General features: G+C 52.0%; 1 protein-coding gene and 1 pseudogene across 7 annotated transcripts in view; one reads left to right on the forward strand and one right to left on the reverse strand.

Moving 5' to 3' along the window:
* Window positions 1–14,712, reverse strand: part of ATP6V0A1 (ATPase H+ transporting V0 subunit a1) — a 55,834-nt gene that overhangs the window by 3,162 nt on the left and 37,960 nt on the right. For 4 of the 6 annotated variants that reach the window (XM_081219507.1, XM_081219504.1, XM_081219502.1 and 1 more), the window contains 4 exons: window positions 10,026–10,133; window positions 9,043–9,060; window positions 4,704–4,821; window positions 4,226–4,397 (listed from right to left, as the gene is read on the reverse strand). In XM_081219507.1, coding sequence (XP_081075633.1) covers window positions 4,226–4,397; window positions 4,704–4,821; window positions 9,043–9,060; window positions 10,026–10,133 — 416 coding nt within the window. The remainder of the gene's footprint in view (window positions 1–4,225; window positions 4,398–4,703; window positions 4,822–9,042; window positions 9,061–10,025; window positions 10,134–14,712) is intronic. The other 2 variants (XM_081219505.1, XM_081219503.1) reach the window with 1 other exon arrangement.
* LOC308607517 (large ribosomal subunit protein uL15-like) lies at window positions 11,386–12,050 on the forward strand (annotated as a pseudogene). The gene has a single exon. The product of its transcript is annotated as a large ribosomal subunit protein uL15-like (transcript).

Below are 14,712 nucleotides of genomic sequence, written 5' to 3' on the forward strand. Positions count from 1 at the left end.
CCAGACGGTGGGCAACTCACCCTGGGGTCTGTGAGGTATCTGAACTCTGACCTCTGGCTGGCTCATCACACAAACAATTCTAACTCCAGACTGGGTGAATGGAGAAGCTGCAGACGTTCTCAGACGCCTGAGGGATCACCACCCTTCTCTTGGCCTCACCCTGCCTGCCTCATCTACATCAGGGGACACACGCCTGGGATGGGGGCACATAAGTTCTGCTGTGTGAGCAGATGGGCGGTCCCTCTGACACACCACCTGACACCACCTTGCCCACCAGCTGCTGCCCGAGGTTAGGGACTTAGGGTGGCCCCCACCAGGGACATCTTGGGTATCTCAGCGTCAGCCTGACTTCGCCTCCCTTCTCAGCCGTGCTCACCCTAACATCCCAGCACAAAGCTGGAAAGCAGTTTCCCTGTTGGTCTCCCCGCCCTCTCCTCCCTCCCAGCCAGGGAACTGTGTGCTTCCTGAGAAAGTATAAACATGAAGTTCTCTGTGCCGGGGCACAGCGGGGCCCCGCTGGCTGCCCTGCAAGTTCTTCCTTCTTGAGGGGCTCTGCTCGGGGCGCCTCCATGGACCCTGCCACGCCCCAGGCCACTAAAACGCATCTCAGGATTCAGCAGATGTGAGGAGAGCCTCAGGCAGTCAGATGGGGTTCTCTGTCACCCCTGCCAGCTCCCGCACCTGGAAAAGGCAACCCAGTGGCCCAGAAGGACTAACTGGGAGTCCACAGAGAGGGTACTCCTGCTACGTGACAGAAACCATGTCTTCTCAAGCGAATGAAGGGGAAAGTCTGGGCCTCTTCCCTTGCCTGTGGGGATGTGGCCGAGGGGAGGCAGTCTTAGAAAGATGGTTCTGTCCCTCTCCGAGCAGTGCCGGGGCCATGGGGTCACACTTCAGGTGTTCTCGTTCTCCTGGGCAGCCACCCTGCGGGGTCCTGCTGTGGCGCCACTGAATTCCTTGCAACAAACTGGTCCCCAAATCTGCCCCTTTAGCTCCCGGTCTGTGAGTGTTCATGTGGAATCTGTTAGCTAGGAAGGGATGAGGCTCCTGTGAAGGCAGGCCATGGGGCAGCAGTCTTTCTGCTAATGGCGGTCCGGTGTCCACAGTGAAAACCACAAATCATACCCCTGCGCCTTTGCCTCTTCTGAGGAAGGAAAGACGTCTCATTATGGTAGCCAAGAAGACCAAGCACAATACACACAGTTGGTGGGAGGAAAAGAGACAGACGTGACTCAGGAGGAGACGGAATTAGCAGGCGGGTGCGTGAACCCAACTCGCTGCTGTTTCCAGATGTCACCTGCCTCCTCATGACCCTACACGAACCTCAGACCTGTGGTTTATCCTTGCTTTCCAATCACATGTTTTTTTCTTGTCCCCACCAAAGAGACCCAGAACTTGTGTAACGGGGCAGCCCTTGCATCAGAATCAAGAAACCCCAGCTGAACACCAGGGGTAAAGTGACAGGTATGAAGATGCCCAGGCTGGACGCCAGGAAAAATTGCAGCAATGTCCCTGCAGCCATTTTCAGTGGGCCCAGCCGTTCCCACCCCCAAGAGGATGGCCTCGACTCGGAATTCCTGCAGTCCTGCTGGACTGAGACCCAGGAATCCTCGAGGCATGTCCACACTCGGCCAGGAGGGGGTGCATGAGCACCAATTTCATTCACTCCTTTCTGGTGGTGGGGGAGATGCTCCGAACAGGCCCCCAGTGATGGGATTCTGAAAGCTGCACAAAGGAGTTTTCACTGTCTTTTCTCTTCTACCCAATATTTCCACTACCCAACAACAGCAACCACCCACCACCCTGCAAGTACAGTATGTCTGACCGGCCTACTCCTTGCAAACTGCATCTGCGAGGCATTCAAGTGGTATCATGTGCATCCCCCTGGGGTCTCCCTTCTCTCTAACGGACTGGAAGCAGATCTTTACAGGGGCCACAGCCCTCTCCGCAGGGCAGCCGCATCTGCAACTGAACACAGGTTTACGGCGTGCCAGGGCACCGTGGCAGTCACTCGGTCTGGGCGTTATTTCCTACTTAATCACAGCAACCTTGTCACAGGGACATTATCCTCTCTTTTCACATGAGAGTAAGTGAGGCTCAGAGAGGTAAGTGCTTTCCTCAGGGTCACCCAGCCAGCACCGGCAGAGCTGGCATTTAAACTCGGGTCACCCGATTCTGAAGCCTGCTCTCTCGCCACTTGTCACTTCCTTGGGCTCGTTCATGAGGACGTGGGAAGACACCTTCACTCGGAGGCCGCAGGTGAGCCTGGGGAAGAAGTAATCCTGAAGGCAGCAAAGCATGACCTCCCAGCCGCCTCAGCTCATTCTGGACGACAGGCCTGAGCCCAGGCGGCCCTCCTTGCTCCGTGGCGTGCCTGGCTCACTGCTCTGACAGGTCTGTTCCAGCTCCTTGGCGGCTCCCACCCACCCAGGGAGGATGCAACAGGCTCCCCACTTGGGCTGGAGTCAAGGTAGCGTGGTAACTGTTCCCTCAAGCCCAGGGCTCAGGAGACGGGGAAGGGAATAGGAAAGGAAGCCAAGAGGGCAAGAAAAAGTGAGTCACCCCAGGGTGGCAGCACAGACGTCCCCTCGCACCGAGCGGTAGGAAGTGTGCTGGGGCGAGCGTGCGCTGATAAGCTGGGAGCCGGGAGCGTGGCCAGCCTCCTGGCTCCCAGTAAACAACAGCTGGGCGGGGAGGGGACGGGAGGCGGGAAGAGAGGGCCAGGCCTGAGAAAGCACCGTGTACTGACGCAGCAGGACAGACTCTTCTAAAGTTTTTGCTGTACGCGGGCCTCTCACTGTTGTGGCCTCTCCCGCTGCGGAGCACAGGCTCCGGACGCGCAGGCTCAGCGGCCATGGCTCACGGGCCCAGCCGCTCCGCGGCATGTGGGATCTTCCCGGACCGGGGCACGAACCCGTGTCCCCTGCATCGGCAGGCGGACTCTCAACCACTGCGCCACCAGGGAAGCCCCAAAAGGAGCTTTTGAGGGAAGCCTAAGTCCCGGCCACGGCTCACCCTTACATGCCTCACGTTCCCCCTCTGTAATTTAGAACAACCAACGGCGGACTCTTTGAGCAGGCTCAGTCGTAACCAAGCCAGGAGAAAAATCAAAGATAAAGGGAGTGGGGAAGAGGTTTCCCAGGTTCAGATTTTGGTTTTCTTCTGGTTTCGAGAAGTGATGGAAAGAGACCGTCACGGCCCTCTTCTGACCTTGAGGTCATTAACACCACAGATCATCTCGTCTAGGGAGCCCTAAGGTAGGGTCAGTGAGTTTGTGAGCCCCTAAACTGGTAAAACTGTGTGCACACATTGAGGGGGGTGTTTCTCTGAGGAGAGGGTCTAGAGCTTCCAGAGCCACTGGACCCCCAAAGAGAGGGAGAATCATAAATGTTAAGGGGGAGATGGAGACTTGAAGATGTAGGGTTTGAGGTAGGGTAGCCAGATAAAGTACGGGATGCCCCGCTTTTAGTATAAGTATGTCCCATGGACGTTCGGGAAATACAGTAAAAAAAATATTCACTGTTTATCTGAAATCCAAACGTAACTGAGTGCCCTGTAATTTTATTTGCTAAACCTGGCAACCTTACTTTGAGGTCATGGAGTCCCAGTCCGGACGAGACCCCAGATCTCCCACTCCCTGGGACTGAGCTATCTCCATGCAGAGCCATTAAGAGCCAAAAACGACATTAAAGAAAACTGACGAATCCAAGACCTGCCCTTCAGAAGAAGCGGCTTCAGTGTACTGAGCTAGCGTGCTATGGAGCCAAGAATCCCCCTACTCACATAGAGCTGCCAGGGGTCCTACCCAAAGCCACTGGCACGATGACAGAGTAAGGGGGACGAAATGAGGGCACGGTGTGCTCTAGCACTTTCCTGGACGTAGAATCTATTCCAGAGCAGCTTTCATTGCTCTCAAGACAGGAGAGAGTTATGCCAGTGTGAAAAACGCCCCCCCAAACAAACGAAAAAACCCCAGCAGATCTTTGAAGCCATAATGAAGAGCACTGAAGAAGGCTGAAGACAGGGAGAGCAACGGTGACAACACTCACCAGAGAGCCCTCCCTGGCGGCTGCGAAAGCGAGCTGTGCTTTTCCGGGACATTTCCTGAGGCTCACTACCAAGGACGTCCTGGGTATGAGGATGTGGGAGCGGGTACTTGCTAGTGTCTGTGGATTCTGGACACGCAGCTAAGGACACGCCCCCCCGGCCCCGCGCTGCCCCTCACCAGTGTAACCGCAGCGCGTGGAGGAAGGCTGAGAGGCCCTCCATGATCAGGAGGATGGCCACAGTCAGGGTGGCAAAGGCGGCGAAGATGAAGAACAGCGCCAGACCTCCCGCCAAGCTCTTGACGCTTAGGCCGATGTGGATCACCATGGTCCAAAGCACCTCGGACAGCTCTGCGGGGCGGGGAGAGACGTGGCATCCCGTTCAGCCGGGCCAGCGGCACCGCAGGCCTTGCGTTGTGCCCTGCCACCCGCCGGTCGCAGTCTTCCTGGCCGCACCCCCCCCCCCCCCCGGCTTTCTGCGACCTTCCCAGCTACCCGGGCAAAAGCACGGATCCTCCCATCTGTACATCATTCTCTCTGGATTCAGGAGTCAGTAATTCCAGAGGCTTTGCATAATCTCCACTCTAAGCCCCCACCTGAGGGAGTGCCCGGAGAAGGGGAGAAACATAGTTTTTGACCTGAGAGAAATACACTCACGTGCATGAGCGAGGCTGAGGGCCCAGAGCCGCAGGTAGGAGGCGGTGTTGGAGATGCAGCCCAGGCAGTACTCGATGGTGTGGATGGCCTGGTGGACCATGGTGTCCCCAAAATCAAACTGTCATGGGAGGAAACCAGAGAGGAGATGTAAGGCTGGGAGGGGAGTGTGCAGGGCTCTGAGCGCTGGCACGAACGGCTACGTGGGCCCGGAGCCCCGGGTGCGGATTTCAGCCGTGCCGTCCCCGGAAATCCTGCCTGGCTGAGCCCCCGACTGGGACACCGCGTGCCCCTCAGAACATCGCGTCTCAGGGAACGAGGCTCTCGTCAACACACCTCCCCTCTAGGCTGTCAGCTTCCGAGTGGCTGCGTGTCGAGGTCAGGGCGGTCTGGGGGCACCCGCTCCGGCTGACCTCCACCTCCGGGTGCCTGGGAGCGGAGCACCGTCCTCTGGAGGAGCCAGGAGGGCAGGAAGGGCTCTTCCCAGGTCGTACGTCAGGGGACGGGCCACCAGGCTGGCAACCGCCTGGAGAAGACTAAACCTCTGCAGCCACTTCTTATTTTCACAACACGTGGGCGGCAAGGTAACCTCCTTTTACTTTTGAGACTTCTGAAAAGATCGCACAGGGACGTCTTAGCAAAAGTTTTGCAAATTCCTCCTTGGACACGTGGATGAAGACTAAACAGAATGTACTGTTGTTTCTGTTTTCCTCACGCTCCCTTTCTTCCAGTTTTTGTCTCAACATCAGAAATTATCTGCAGCGTAAAGCGGAGGGGCTGGAGCGAGCTTCCGGGAGCTCCCTGTTAGGGCTGCTCCAAGCCGGGCTGCTGGAGAAGCCGCAGGCACGCTTCCGGGCCTCACTCTCCTGGGTGGGGCCGCAGCCACTGAAGGCCAGGAGGTGGGCCATTCCCCTCCTGGGGGGCCTCCCCGGCCCTCCCCAGGGGGTCCAGACCAGACTCCAGGAGCACAGGGCCACTGCCCAGTGGGCCTCCCCAGCCTGCCCTGCCCACAGGTCAGAGTCTGTTTGTCACCAGTTTCTTTGCAGACTCACATGACTTCACCCCCAAAAGATACCAGAAAGAACTGTCTTGAGAAATCACATGGGGCCAGGAGAGGAGGGCTGGCTGGTAAGGCGCTAACGGCCCAGGCCTCACAGGCACGGCCAGTGGGGAGAGGGGCCAGCTCCAACTCGCCATGTCTGGGCTTCTGCCTCATTTCCCCTCACCTCTGACTATCTACACCCAGAGTACTTCTGGGCTTTTCTTCTGAAGCAGGCTCTTCCAAGTCTCCTAGGTACCCTGAAAACTAGGGTAATCACAGTCACCGGAAGCCCAACGTGCTGTTAAGAGCTCTTTGCCACCAATGCCGGCCGTCGCACCAAAGCCCGTGTTCTGAGGAAGGACAGGCCCCCAGCCCCAAGGAGCGCAGGGCTTTAACTAAGAGCCCTGAGAAAGAAGCGAGTGCAGGGCTCCCTCAGAACCAGCCCCTTTCAGCCTTTTTATTCCACCTTGAGTTTCTCCCATGAACAGCTTCCCTTCCAGCCACTGCTCTCGCTTTTTCCTCTCCTCCATTCCCAACTTCCTGCTTTGCAACCTTGGGTGAGTTTTCTTATCTACGTAGTGGGGGGAGATATTAAGTGGGGCGAGAATTAAGTGAGAAACCCAGGCAAGCGCTTAGAAGTCCGTCACTGCCCCATGCGAGTCCGCTACGACCGACCCCTCCCCTCCTGCGCCCTCTCGGCCCCGCACGCCTCCTTCGCACGCTCCCCTCACCTCCCAGCCAGGAGGTCTAACAGACATCCGTGACCTGAGCCTCTGCAGTGTCCGCCACTTAGTGCCTTGTCCTCCTCCCTCTCGGGAAGGCTCACCTCCTACCTCTGGATGCTCCTCTCAGCCTCCTTCTTGGTTCCTCCTTAAGTGCTGGAGTTCCTGCCTTGGCCCTTAACGTCTCTCCTGTAGCACTGCCACGCGGGCCTTCAGCGGCCACGCCGGGAGGGGCTCACAAATGGACACCTCTATTTCCGTGCTGCCTGTTTCCAACCAGCTGTGCCACATCTCCTCCTGCTGCAGCACAGGTGCTTCAAACTCGACGCCACCCAAACTAAACTCAGCGATTGCTCTCCTCTGACCCACCAAGACCTACTTCTACTCCTCGTCCCATGTCTAACAGGGGGTCACTACTGGTGCCCCAGGCACCCAAAGCTGGAAGTCGAGCCCGACTTTTCACTCACTCTCACTGCCGGCATTCATGAAGGCACTGGGGCCTGCAGCTTTTACCTCCTTCATCTCATACTGGTCCCTTTCTTTCCAACTCCCACCGCAAATGCCTTCAGGCCTCCCAGTTCTTTCCCCACTCCTCTCACACTGTGCCCCTCCCCCATCCAACACACCGTCCACCCTCCACTAGGGCATTTCAGCAAAGGCACGCGCTGTGTCACTTCCAGCTTCACTGCCCTCTGACGCTCCTTCTTACCTAAACGCTCTACCATGGCTGGTGCCCGCCAACCTCTAGCCTCACTTCTCACCAGTCCCTCAACTCCTGACTCCGAGCTCCAGCCAAGCTGAATACTTGTTTATCCCCAAAATGTGTCTTGATGACGCAGGCCTCTGTATCTTTATGATAGCTATACACACTGATGCATCCGCATTCCCTCCCTCTCTCCCTCCACAGAGACGCCGGCTTGACCAAACTAACCTCAGCAATAATTTCCTTAGGGAATCCTTTCCAGGTCTCCTCTTCCCTACCCCCCCCCCCCCAGTGTTTGTCAGGTGCCCTCTTCCTGTGCTCCCACAGCATCCTGGGCACACCTTGATCACAGACTGTGTCCTAAATTTGGGAGTTCCTTGAAGGCAAGGACTTGTTTTTCTTCTCTCAGTTTCTGCAGCTCTAAACAGAGTGCTTGGCACATAGAGGGTGGATGAATGGATGGGTTGGATGAATGCACCTAGCGAGAGGACACAGTGGGGAGAGGTCCCACTGACCCTTGCTGAGTGGTTAAGGCCTTCAAAACTTTCCCCGACAACTGATGAGCCTGGCTCTGGTTTGCAGCTGGACTGTCCATGCCCCAGGGAGAGGGACTGCTGCTTCCACCGGTGACGTATTTAGGTAACTGAGACAGTTATCTAAACCTGGCTGTAGAGAACTAGACTGTGTATGTACCTGATGATGATAAAATGTCCTCACTACTTAGGACGCTGTGGGAAACTGAACCTCTGAGGGAGCTGGGGGGCCAGAGACTGGGAAGGCTGAATTCCAGTCCATCTTGTTTGGATGTCAACTCCCCCGGGACGTGGCTACACGTGAGGACTATGCTGACAGACACCTTCCAGGCGGCTCAGCCTGTGGCTCTGCACAGATGAGTGGTCCAGAGGAACACAGAAGCTCCTAGATGCCAGCAAAGGAGCCTCTCCGGCCTTCTGGAAGACCGACAACTGTCTGCTTTCACACAGCAACAGCAAAGGTTTTTCCCATTCCCATCCCACTGCCCCCTTAGAGAGGACCAGGAAAGCCAGAAAAGGGACAGGTCTGGGTATTTTAGAGAGAAATTTGGGGGGAAGATGCAAACAGTGCAGCAAGGCCTATTAAAAACCCAATTCAGAACTTGTATATTGCTAAATGAACTATACTGCTGAGCTAGAAGGCCTTCTACTCTGGCTGTGGCCAGAATATTTAGCCAACTTTCTAAATATGTTGTCCTCTATGTGTGACTGGTATAATATGAACTCCTTTCACACAGATGGATTGTTTTTTCTGGGGTGCATCTGAGAGGCAAAGCCTCCTTTTGAAAACTGTCTACCTCCCAACTGGGTCACGTGGAGGTAAAGCTGACCCCAAGCGAACGTCCAGCATTCTCATTCCAAGCATCATCAAGCCGATGAGGGCAGCAGGAAGAGGTTGGCTGCATCTCAGACAGGGAGGAAGGGCGAGCTTTCCCATAAGCACTCAGAGGAGCAGGGAGGAAACAGTTATTCCCGGGGCAGAGCGACCATACATAACAACACAGGAGAGGAAGGCAGGGGCCAATGGGATTTAACTCCCAAGGGGAGTCACTTCAAGAATGCCAATGCAGACATTACTTGTAGCTCCTTTAAAGCCATTCTCAAGGCATTAGATCAGCAAAGTCAATGAAACAAAGACAGAGGTGACTGACATGAGATGCAGTTAATGGAGATGAGCTTTTTCAGAACACGGGTTCACAAACTGGTTAGAAATGGCCAGTGAGATGCAGAATACATGGGTGTCATGTGTGGCCCCAGGATGCAGCAGGGACAGCAGAGTGATCACAAGGACGGGAAGAGAAGCCCCAGATAAACATGAAGCTAAAGCCAGCTTGTTTCTTACCACTTCATCCTCGGTAGGCTTGAAAACACAAATTTACACTTAGTGGGAAGCCATGCCACACACAAGGTCACAAGTCATGAGCACAAGGCTACTGATTGCTTCTTGGGGGCGGGGGCGTGGGGATTGTGAACGTTAAATGGTCTGACACTGGAGGCAAGCCTCCTCAGCATAAACGGAGAGCAAAGTCAGCAGGACCAAGAGTGTTGATACTTAATTTTTAAAAGGCACCCCAAGCCTTGCAATTTTTTTTTTTTTAAGTCATACACATAGCAGACGCGGTCAGTCAGACTGCAAAGTCCAGTCCCCTGGGTCCTCAACTCCTTTTCTATTTGTTTTAAAAAGAATATACTGAATAGATGAGGTTCAAAAGTTCAGCTCAGAGGCTTTGGGGTACGAACGGTCAGGCAAGGAGATTGGATTTTTAAAAATCCAATGGTGGTTTAAGGAAAAGTCTAGCTTGGCTAAACTAGACTAAACTTGGCTAAAAAGTAGGCAAGTCACATTTTTAAAAGGCTCAATAACATGTCTGCAACAAGAGCACATTAGTGGAACAGGACTTCAAAAGTCCCAGTGACTAAAGTTCCAACAGGAACCGTTCTGGGGAGGGGCAAGGGATGAAGGAGCCGCCGTAAGTGGCCTGGGTTTCTGGTAGCAAGAGCTGGGGCGCTGGGGCCGCCTCCGCCTCGGCCCCGAGGAGAGCAGTCGACAACTGAGATCTGCGTGCAGAGCACTGTGGGCCGCTTGGAACTCAGGAAGCCGGACAACAGAACAAAACTGCTGCGGGCTCTGCAGGCAACACCTGGAGTTCAGAGCAGGGACCATTGGAAAAAGCTGTAGTGCCCTAAGAGGTCCAGAAAGCAAGCTGATCCTCGTATTAGTCTTTTCATTTTTTCAAGGAGCGGACAGGAGTGAGGCCACTTAGGGACACAAGACTAGGGCTGACCCGAGGAGGGAGGAGAGGAAGCCCACACCACTGATCTTACCTCCTCTGTGTCCTCTGAATGGGTGGAGAGCTGGTCATGCTGAATAATCTCAGCATCCTCCTCTGTCGGTCCGTTGCCCACCCTGATCCCACCAAAGTTGAGAGTTCCCTACACAGATGAACAGAAAGAGTAGAATTTGCCTGGGCTTTAATGTGACATTCTGTGACGTGGGGAAGGGCGATGGTTAGTACATACAAACCTCAGAAAAGCATATATTCTAACAACAAAAGCAAAACCCACTGATCCAACAGCTAAGTAAAACCAAGCCACTGTTCCCATCCCAACTACCACCGCCCAGGCCCAACCCGAACTACATGTAGCACCTCATCCTGATCAGAGGCAACAGGCAGTTCCTGCTGCACCAAGAGACACCAACCTTGCCTTGGCCAACACCGACTCAGAGTCCTGCTTGCATGAAAAGCTTAATACGAACAAAGTCTCCTAACAAGCGCAGCTCTATCTGTAAAGAGTTCAATGGCCTAAGTTTTTCTGGAACTAAAGATTAGACTTTCTAAGAGGGAGGACAGCCAAATGACATGGTGACTGCAACCCAGTCTGTTCAGATGGCAACAGGAGCCCGAGAGCTCCAGCAACCTCTCCCTGAAATGTACCAGGTCTCTGCCCAGGAACAAAGGACCTCCCAGGTCACAGAAGAAAAAAAAGCTTTATGTACATTAGCTTGTAGCTAGAGAATACTGACTTAAAATAAAACAAAACAGAACCAAAAAAAACCCGATCCTATCCTTCAGTGGAGGATTCTGGAGTATTAACGCAACTCTTCCACAGGCAGGTGGGCGGATGCTGACTGGCTGCCTCTCACTCCCCAGGCAGTTTTCAGCAGGGTCCCTAGGACCAGGATTTCTATGTCAACCTGACTTGGAAAAGTTTGGGTTTACTGAGGCAAAAGGACTTTTTGGGTACGAAAACCAGGCAGAACTGGGGTTAAGTCTGACAGACACCACTTAGTGCTAACCTGCCACAGAGTGAAAAGGAGCTGAAGAAACAGCTCCAAGACCCACTTCATGTGGTTTCTGTCAGGGGAGTCAAACAAGGCAAGAGTTCAAAGACCGCTCTCCTGCAAAATGGCCTCTGAGCAGCAGCGCAAAGAACGTGCACACAGCTTCGGTCAAATGCCCCAAGGTCCCTACTCGCAGCTTCGCCTCTGGTGGGCATCTATGACCACAGCATACGACCATCAACCCTCAGGGTTTGGGCAGATTCTCTCTCTTCTTCTAGCAGTGGTCAGAGAACCAGTTGCATCAGAATCACCTTGAAAGTTGCATTTCATTAAGCAGAGATTCTCAAATACCACCCCCAGAAATTGTAAATTTAGTAGGTCTGGGGTGGGGCCTAGAAAATCTGTATTTAAAAAAATATTTCCCCAAGTACAAACTGTATGATCATTTCGAGTGTCTATCAAAATGGAAAAGGCATGCACAGCTCTTTGGTCTCGGCCGCCGACATGCCATCCAGAATAAGGAAGACCCGGAAACTTAGGGGCCACGTGAGCCACGGCCACAGCCGCATCGGCAAACACCGGAAGACCCCAGGAGGCCGCGGTAATGCTGGTGGCATGCATCACCACAGGATCAACTTCGACAAATAACACCCAGGATACTTTGGGAAAGTTGGTATGAGGCATTACCACTTAAAGAGGGACCAGAGCTCCTGCCCAACTGTCAACCTTGATAAATTGTGGACCTTGGGTCAGTGAGCAGACACGGGTAAATGCCGCCAAGAACAAGACTGGAGCTGCTCCTATCACTGATGTGGTGCAATCGGGCTACTACAAAGTTCTGGGGAAAGGAAAGCTCCCAAAGCAGGCTGTCATCGTGAAGGCCAAATTCTTCAGCAGAAGAGCTGAGGAGAAGATTAAGGGTGTGGGTGGGGCTTGTGTCCTGGTAGCTTGAAGCCACACGGTGGGAGATTCATTAAATGATGACAAGTGAAAAAAAAAAAAAAGAAAGAAAAGGCACGCAAAAAAAAAAATGCATGCACCCTTTGAGACAGCAAGTCCACTGCTGGGAACATCTGTGCCTGTGAAGTTTTATCAAGATACAAGGACAAGGACGTTCCCTGTGTTATTTGGAATAGCAAAGAACTGGGAACAACCAACAGAGCATCAACAAGAGACTGATTACATGATTTAAGCACATCCAACAGAATGTTCTATGGAATGCTAGGCAACTATAAGAGTATCACTACGAAACGATCTCTAAGGACACGAAATTTTAAAAAACCTAATCAAGGGGCAGCAGAGTGCTACAATTTAAAACACAATTGCTAATGTGTTTTAAATATATGTGTACATACACATATACATATGTCTATCAATAGATGATAGATACATGCTGAGATCTGCAGAAAAAAATTTTAAGGCAAACTTCCCCACCTGTTAACAATACCCTGGAGGAGAAGGTGGGGGAGAAGGGCTGGGGATTGGGAAGGCTTTCACAGTCAGTACTATTTGCATCTCTAACCAAGTGCACCTATTGCTTTGATTTTAGTTTTTAATGTCAGTTGGGGGTTGTCTGGATCATGGCGTTACAGGCAATCTTTATGCCTTCCTCCACTTGTCTGTTCTGTCTTAATGCCCTAAGAAACAAATTTAAAGTTCACCAGGTGATTCTGATGTGTAGTCAGATCTGGGAACTGCTGAAGCGCCTGGCACCTCCAGGTCATGCAAATATTACACCTGACAACCCACAAAAGGTGGACTAAAGGTGCAACACAGGTGCACTTTCTGCACCACACTGGTGACAAGAGAGGACTCCAGAGTATCTTGGGATGGATCCCAGGGTCGAGGAGGCAGGCTTTAGGCTTTAAGGCCTAAAGCAGAAAGCCATTTCTGAAGCTTTCCCCAACCAGCAGATGAAGTGAGGGGCAGACAGGTTAAGCCTCCCAGCCAGACACAAATAAGTGTCCCTTCAGAACAGAGGGGATGTGAGTTACAGGAAGGGGGATGAGACACACATCAGCAGAAAGAAGAAAAGAAAGTATTAAATTGTGATACACTGCTTACAGACAACCAAGAGTACAGAGAACAGAACAAAAACAGATCAGTGTTCATGTCCTCAGCCCTTGGGGTCAGGGATCTAGGACCTCCGTGGTAGAATGATCATCCTGATACCTTTGGGCTGCCCTCCAGAAACAGATGTTTGGCTGCTAAAGAACCAGTGCGCTAAGAAGTCCCTCTGAAATATGCAGATTTCCAGACCAGGGACTTTTAACTTGGATAGTTTCATAAAAGAGGATGCCAGACTTAAAAGCATCAAGACTGATGCAGCAGAAGCACATCTTAAATAAACTAAGACTAGCAGAAAGAAGAACGCCAATATGTGGACAGTATGTGCTTTAAGGTTTTTTTTTTCCTCTCATTAGAAAGAAGAGAGTAAGTCCCCATTTGAAAATAATTTTAAGCAGCAACATTTAAGTATCTTCTGATCCAAAATATCAGCCTTTTAAAACTAGTCCTAGAAGAATAATTATAGCAATTTTCTGAGTTAAAATGTTCAGGAACACCTAATGAAGGAAACAGTCATCATCTAAATATTTCATATATCTAAAGGAGTATGATGCTACTAGAACACAATAGTATATGAGTAATCACTACTGGTGAGATTTAAAAAATATTATAGATTCATTACCTAGAATAGATTGGGCTAATTTGATATTCATGCATTATAAGGTTTTGGTTAAGAGATGTTTTAAGGACAAATATTGAAATGCTTAACAATCAAAGTGCTGTTACCGAATCACGAGCTAGTGCTGGAAGAAGGAAAGATCAAAACAGAAGATGACTTTGGTTATTACACCAGATGCAGAGTACACATGAGACACATGGCAGGGTGGAGGTCTCAATGAACAGCTGAGGACATGAGGGCTTCTGAGTCTCTCACAAAAAAGTAGACACATACAAGCTTCCACTGGAAAGAGAGTAAGTTACAGCTAAAGTGGACCAAATGTTCAAGCATCACTCTGAAGCAGAACTTTAAAGTGCAGGGAAATCAATTCAAGAATCACAGAGATGTTCTCACTCCATGCTAAAAAAATCCATCCAGTACATGGTCACAAAATACAGACATGAAAGTGGATGAGTCTAAGAGCTGCCCTCTTGGATTAAGATGATGGGGCTTGGAGAGGGTACAACAACCGCCCTGCTTCCACAGACAGGACTGTACTTACATACTGAATGGAAACGTAGTGGACCAATGGTAAAGATGGTATCAGAATCTATTCCTAAGAGGTGGGAATCTTTTCTGTCATCCTCTCAATGAGTACCAAGGACATACTTCCCAAGAGCACACATGTCCCATGCTCTCGATATAGTTAAAAAGAATTCTGCTGCACTGTTTGCCACCTCTTTAAACAAAACGTGATGGTTTGTTGGTTTTAATTCACTCACTGCTGCAGCCGCTGCTGCCTCTAGTCCCTGTTGGCTTGGGGGTGGGCTGACTGGGGCCCCCACAGGTTGCCCCTTCCTGGTAGTGAATGGAAGAAAAGAGGAAGGGAGAAGGAAACCAAGGAGGGAGGGAGTGAAAGGGGAGACGAATGAGGGCACATGGAAGGATGAAGATGGTCAGAAAAGGGAGAAGGCATGTCTTGTAACTCAGCGCTCTCCAACAGGAGTCACAATCTAACAGCCGCATGAGTCATGCAACAAGATCTTTTGGTCTTTACCAGGCAA

The sequence above is a fragment of the Mesoplodon bidens genome (assembly GCF_964165515.1).
Source record: "Mesoplodon bidens genome assembly, chromosome: 19".
Lineage (NCBI taxonomy): Eukaryota > Metazoa > Chordata > Mammalia > Artiodactyla > Ziphiidae > Mesoplodon > Mesoplodon bidens.